We start from the raw sequence: 6,938 nt of genomic DNA on the forward strand, positions 1-6,938 counted from the left end.
ATAGTTGGAGAGGAAGTGGTCCCCATGGAAGACCGCCAAATTTGATTTTGTTTATTTATAGCTTTCCCTGTTTTCCATGGTTGGTATGTCAACCATGGACCTGTATTCTTTTTTGCATTAATGAAGTTTACTCCACCTTTGCTCTTTAACTTTTCCATTCATGCCTGCTGCACATTCTATAATAAATGGTAACTCTCAATTAACTAATGGCAACCTTAATAAAGTTTGACGGGGTGAGAACCATCCCGTTCCAACGCTTGGCGGGGGTGAAAACTATCCCATAACTTGCATGTTGTCTGGAGATGAGAACCGTCCCAGTCCAACGCTTGGCGGGGATGAAAACCATCTCGTAACTTGTATGTTGGCTGGGGGTGAGAACCGTCCCAGTCCAATAATTGGCGGGGGTGAAAACCATCTCGTAACTTGTATGTTGACTGGGGGTGAAGACCATTCCAGTTCAATGCTTGGTGGGGGTGAGAACCATCCCGCTACTTGTACGTTGGCTGGGGGTGAGAATCGTCCCAGTCGAACGATTGACGGGGGTGAAAACCATCTCGTAGGTTGTATGTTGGCTGGGGGTGAGAACAGTCCCAGTCCAACGCTTGGCGGGAGTGAAAACTATCCCGTAACTTGTATGTTGACTGGGGGTGAGAACTGTCCCAGTTCAACGTTTGGCGATGGTGAAAACCATCCCGTAACAAGATTGTGGAAATCAAACAGGATGAGTTGTGGAGTCAACACGAGTTTATTGATTAAAAACGAAGTCCTGCCTCATTAAAAACCTTCCCAAGCAAAACCCATTGGGATAAAAACTTGGAAAATAAAAGCGTGCAGTAAAAGGTTACATAGTGGCTCAATTATAATATCTTCTGAGCTTGTCAGCATTCCACGCCCTAGGGATTGCTTTTCCTTCTAATGTCTCAAGAGAATAAGCTCCTCCTCCCAACTTGTTGGCTGTTTGGTAGGGCCCTTCCCATTTTAGGGCGAGCTTTCCTTCTCAGGTGTTCTTGTTTCCTACGTCTGCCCGTCTGAGAACTAAATCTTTTTCAGCAAACTTCCTTGGAACGACCTTTTTGTTGTAACGGGTGGCTGATCTTTCTTTGCATTGGTGTTCAGACTAAGAGGCATGTTCTCGGAGTTCGTCTAACAGGTCTAATGCTTCTCTGAGGTTTTGGTTGTTGGTCACCTCGGTAATGTAATCTCTCCTCTAAGAGGGTTCTCTGGCTTCCACGGGAATCATCGCCTCAGCACCGTAGGTAATCTGAAGGGCGTTTCTGTGGTGCTGGATTGGGCAGTTGTCCTATATCCCCACAGAATATTTTCCAAGTTTTCGACCCACGCGCCTTTATGTGCCTCTAATTTCTTCTTGATTCCTTTGGAGAGCATTTTGTTGGCTGACTCTACTAGCCTATTGGATTGAGGGTGTTCTACTGTGGCGAAGTGATGTCGGATCTGCAAATTGTTCATTAACTCTCGGAACTTGGCGTCGGTGAACTGAGTACCATTGTCTGTAATGCCTTCACCCGGGATGCCGAAACGGTAAACAATACTGCTCCAGAAAAACTTCCTCACCTTTTGGGATGTAATAGTGGCTACAGGTTCAGCTTCTACCCATTTGGTAAAATAATCAATGGCGACGATCAACCATTAGACCCGGCCAGCCGCTATAGGGAATGGGCCTAGTATGTCCATTTCCCACTTGTAGAAGGGCCAGGGGGAGGTGATTGACGTCAATTCTTCATGTGGGGCTTTATGTACGTCAGCAAACCTCTGGCATTTCTCACATTTTTTAACATGCTCATGGGCGTCTCACTCCATGGTCGGCCAATAGAAGCCAGCTCTAAGTGTTTTCCTTGCCAATGAGTTCCCGCCTATGTGATGGCCATTAATCCCTTCGTGGATTTCTTCAATAACGTACTCAACGTCGCTGGGGTTCAGGCACTTCAGAAGTGGAGTTGAGCATCCTCTTTTATACAGGCGTCCTTGTACCATGCAGAAATGGCGCTTCTTCGTACTATCTTCTTAGCTTCCCTTTGGTCAGAAGGGAGGGTTCCTTCAGACAAGTAATTGACGATGGGCGTGATCCAAGTCTCTTCAGCGACTTCGGTCGTCACGTCTGAAATATTCATGACGATGCATGGGTTAGGCAAATTATGTTGGATTACGGAGCGGTTGTTACCTGGGCTCTTTGTGCTTGCTAACTTGGCGAGGATGTCTGCCCGGGTATTCTCTGATCTCCTGATGTGTTCTACTTCAACTGCCTCGAAGGTTTGCATTAACTCCTTCACTTTCTCCAAGTATTTGCACATTAATGGGCCCTTGGCCTGATATTCCTCAGATATTTGAAAAGTTACCAATTGAGAATCGCTAAAAACTTTGAGGCGTTGAGCTCCTAACTTTTGGCTTAGATTAGCCCGGCTATCATGGCCTCGTATTCGGCTTGATTGTTAGTGGTATTAAAACTGAAGGACATGGAATGTTCAATCGCCAACCCATCTGAGTTTTCTATTATCATGCTAGCGCCAGAACCTTTGGCATTGGAGGAACCGTCAACATACAACTTCCACACTGCTAGCGGCGGGGCTTCTGTGATATGATCGTCTGGTTGCGGGCCTTGTGTCATTTCAGCTATAAAGTCGGCGAGGGCCTGAGCTTTAATGGCGGTCCTCGGCTCATAGCTAATTTGGTATTCTGACAGTTCAATCGCCCATGACATCATTCTTCTGGCGAGATCTGGCTTGGGTAGGACCTGTCAGATAGGTTGGTTGGTCCTGACGACAATTAGGTGGCACTGGAAGTATGGTCTTAATCTTCGGGCGGCGAAGATGAGTGTGAGTGTGACCTTCTCCACTTGTTGATATCGGAGTTCATCACCTTGCAAAACTTTGCTGACGAAGTAAATTGGTCTCTGCCCTTCATTCTTGTTTTCTATGATTAAAACTGCACTAATAGCTTTTGCACCTACGGCGAGATAAAGGAAAAGGGTCTCGTCGTTCTCTGGCTTGGTAAGGACTGGCGGGCATGACAAGGCTCTTTTAAATTCTTGGAAATCCTTTTCACACTCTTCAGTCCATTGGAAGGTTGTGCCTTTCTTGAATAAGTTGAACAAGGGGAGGGACTTATACGCCGAGTTTGCCAGAAAATGGGTGAGAGCTACTATCTGACCGGTTAGTTGTTGCACTTCTTTGACTGTTTGTGGACTCTTCATTTCTATCACTTCCCTACATTTTTCAGGATTTACTTCGATGCCTCTCTCAGTGAGCATGAATCCTAGAAATTTTCCTGCTGGAACTCCAAAAGCGCACTTGCCGGGGTTCAACCTCATGTTGTATTCTCTTAACTTGTCAAACATTCTTTGGAGGTGTAGCAGATGTTGTTCAGGTGACTGTGATTTGGTGATCATGTCATCAATGTAAACATCAATGATGTCGCCAATCAACTCTTTGAATACCTTGTTCATCATCCTCTAATAAGTGGCTCCAGCATTCTTTAGTCCAAACGGCATCATGGTGTAACAATAGTTGGCGTTCTGGGTGATGAACGACGTTTTATCTTGGTCTTCCTCCAACAACGAGATCTGATTGTAACCAGAGTATGCATCCATGAAGGAAAGCATTTTGAAACCAGATGCATTATTTACCAGCTGGTCGATACTAGGGAAAGGGTAGGCATCCTTAGGGCACACTTTGTTCAGATCAGTGTAGTCTACACACATTCTCCATGCTCCATTAGGCTTTTTAACCAACACCGAATTAGAGAACCAGGTTGTGTAGATGATTTCTCTGATGAAACCAGCGACTAGGAGTCTCTTAACCTCTTCATCGATGATCTTTTGGCGATCGGGGCCAAACTTCCTTTTTTCTGGGCGACGAGTTTCGCTTTAGGGTCTATGGACAGTCTATGGCAACATATTTCAGGGTCAATCCCTGGCATGTCAGATGGTTTCCATGCGAATAGGTCTTTGTTATCTTGCAGCAGCTTGATCAATTTGTTTTTCACATCTGGGCTATGGTCGCCCCGATGGTTGTCGTTTGGTGGTCAACATCGCCTAGAACAACATGTTCTAATGCTCCATCAGGGGTAGGTCTGGAGTGTTTCATCCGAGGGTCATCTTATAACACCTCGCATTTCTAAAACATATATTAATATATTAAATATGGATTAAAGGGTAGGATTAGTGAAAATCTTGAACTTAAGGTCAAAATACAAATGAAGGGTAAAACGGTAATTAGCCAAACACATAACCCTAGGAAGGTAAAGTTGATTAGGAGGTCTCAAATGAGAAAACTAACCCTGGAAATAGATTCAGAACGAAAAGTTGAGTGGTTAGGCAAGTTTCTGAAAATTTGGTGAATAATATTTTTTTCGGGTAAAAATACCGCAGTACAGTTGCACCGTAAAGCGCGCCAAATGAATTTTGAGCTCTAGGTTTTGATATAAGTTATAAATTGTACATAGTACTAGGAAATATGATTTTTGGTAAAAATTGATGGAAATTAGTGTGTTTGGGGAAGCGTGCCCACGACGTGCATAATAGCTTAAAACTGTGATTTCTCCGAACGATCGAAAAACTTCGGATTCATCTGATCAAGGGTAATTAAAGGACAACGGTTATTGTTAAAAATTAGAGTTTCTAAATAGTTTATGAAATTATGTACGTTTAGTAGAATAGGCGGGAGATTTGAATCAGTTTGAATCGCGTGAGGTGGCAGTGGGACCCACCCCGATTAAGTCATAAGATGACAACTAAGCTAAGGTCACTATTCACTCATCCCTTCCCCCTTCTCTCTCCGTAACCCGCAGACAATCCCCCCCCCCCATGGCCAAGTTTCTTTGATTTTTCTTTCTCTCCTAACTCACTTAATACTACCTCAAATCAAGCAAAGTTTGTCACCAATGTTGTTAGAAATCATCATCCAAACATAACCATGGTATTATTGAGCCTTGAAGCTCACTAAATTTGGAGAAAATCCACCCCAAACCCGTGGCCAAAGTGTGGAGATTGGTGTTCTTGGAGTTGTTTGATCCTCCAATGCTTTAGTATGTTGTGGAGGAGTCCTAGACCAAGCTTTTGAGTAAGTTTTAACACTTTCTAATGGTTGAATCATAAGTTTTAATTTTGGTGACCTAGAATGGAGTGTATGAATTGATGTAGTTAGAGAGCTCAAAATGAAATTGTGTATTAGACAAATGTGGCTTAGAATGATGTTTTAGAGTGATGGATGTCATAAAAATTATTGATGAAATTTGGATTATAAGTTAGGAAAATTTGGGTTGAATGCCATGACTTTGTGGAATTGAGAGGTTGTGTGCTTGTGTAATTGAGTAGTGGAATAGTTGTATGAGTTAAGAGTAGGATTGTATGATGTGTGGAAATGTTGAATTGGATTGAATAACCTTTGGTTTATGAGCATGATGATTTCGGCCATGGAAGGATGTGTGGGGTGTGAGATCATGTTTATTACACCATGTTTGATGACAGCTGAGTCTTCCTCATCTTCTTCCCGTCTTCCTCTGGTGTTTGGACCGGTCTACTCCCTATGGCTTCTTGGAGAGTATTCTCTTTGATTGCGTTCACGACGCGGCCTGTAATCAGCTTGGTTGGTTCTCCTCCTTTCAGGTGACCTGCTACGCTCTGGGCGACGTCTGGCTGGACCAACTTCGCGTGTTGAGTTATTGTATTTCCTCTAGGCTCCTCCTTTGATTAGCTCATCAATATCCTCTTTAAGGGATCTGCATTCTTCGGTGCTATGGTCGTTGCTGCGGTGGAATTTGCAGTACACGACAGTCTCCCTTGTCGGCTCTTGGCGTTGTGAGTTAGTTTTACGCTCTTCTTTATATTCAGTTTGTAGGACGTTGTGTGATTGGCGTCCTGAGGGGCCACGCCCCAAAGGGCGGCTGATATATCTAGAGGACTTGTGAATTTTCCTGTCCTCATCAACTTGATCTTTACTTTTACTTGCTTTCTTCTTTTGGTTGTGGGAATCGTCAGCTCTGCTCCCTTTATATTCTTCAATTCGCATGAACTCTTGAGCTTTTTTCTTGATCTCTTATAGGTCAGTTATTTCGTGGCGGGCTAGTTCATAAGCGAACGCCCCTTGTCTTAAGCATGATAAGAGTATGTGTACCTGCATCTTAAGGTCTAGGCCCTGAACTTGCAAAGCATCTTTATCAAATAGGTCTAGAAAGGATCTGAGGGACTCCCCTGATTGTTGGCGAATTTTTTCCAGAGAATGGACAGACTTGGGCACAGGGAGACCTGTTGCGAAATGAGTTTGAAACTTGTTCGCCAAATCATCCCAGGACGCAATACTCCTAGTTGGCAAAGTGGTGTACCACGTCAATGCTCTCCTCCCCAGAAGTGTGGGGAAGGTCCTGCACATGAGGAGATCAGTCTCGCCATGAAGGGTCATTGCCGCTTCGAACTTCTGGATCCATTCGAAAGGGTCGGTATCACCAACATATGTGGTAATATTGGAAGGACCTTTGAAACCCAAAGGTGTAGGGGTTAGGCGTAGGTTGTCGGTTAGAGGTTTGTTGCGTTCGGAAGTGTTGGCGGGTGTGACTCGCACGTTCAGGTTATGCGCGTGTAGGTCTGGCAGTGGGTGGGGTGCTTGAGGGGCTTCCACATAGAATGAGAGGGTTGGGGCGTGATGGATGCCGTGTTGGGGTGGGGGCAGTATCATATATGATCCTTGAGGTTGTGGGGCGATTGCGTTATGCGGTGGTACCGCGTAACCATGGAATGGAAAATCGGCGGCGAATGGCGACACGGGGTAAGGGGCACCTGCGTGATGGGTGTAAGGTCCAGGGGCATATCTGGTGACTACTGGTACTCTGTGTTCATTGTACACAGCTACAAGTTGGCTTCGGGTCGGCTGCTGATACAAGGGGGTGGAGCTGTTTATGGGACTGTAGTAGGGAAAGGCATTCCATAA

At 44.8% G+C, this 6,938-nt stretch overlaps 1 protein-coding gene across 1 annotated transcript; it reads right to left on the reverse strand.

Moving 5' to 3' along the window:
* Positions 1-5,687: 5,687 nt before the first annotated feature.
* LOC133289016 (uncharacterized) lies at positions 5,688-6,413 on the reverse strand. The gene is made up of 2 exons (XM_061486866.1): positions 6,129-6,413; positions 5,688-6,047 (listed from the first exon to the last, which is right to left on the reverse strand). The coding sequence occupies exons 1-2, from the start codon at positions 6,411-6,413 to the stop codon at positions 5,688-5,690; spliced, it is 645 nt and encodes a 214-aa protein (XP_061342850.1).
* Between the last annotated feature and the right edge of the window lie 525 nt (positions 6,414-6,938).

Source organism: Gastrolobium bilobum, unplaced genomic scaffold, assembly GCF_033153095.1.
Source record: "Gastrolobium bilobum isolate Gb01-03AN ecotype WA unplaced genomic scaffold, APGP_CSIRO_Gbil_v1 utg33541, whole genome shotgun sequence".
In the NCBI taxonomy this organism is placed as follows: Eukaryota; Viridiplantae; Streptophyta; class Magnoliopsida; order Fabales; family Fabaceae; genus Gastrolobium; species Gastrolobium bilobum.

What these genes read in the sequence shown, in the direction of transcription:
- LOC133289016 (XM_061486866.1), bottom strand. Translation starts at nt 6,413, where the DNA reads ATGACCCTTCATGGCGAGACTGATCTCCTCATGTGCAGGACCTTCCCC. An exon ending in GCCTAGACCTTAAGATGCAG is followed by an intron (nt 6,048 to 6,128) that starts GTACACATACTC and finishes GACCTATAAGAG; the next exon opens with ATCAAGAAAAAAGCTCAAGA.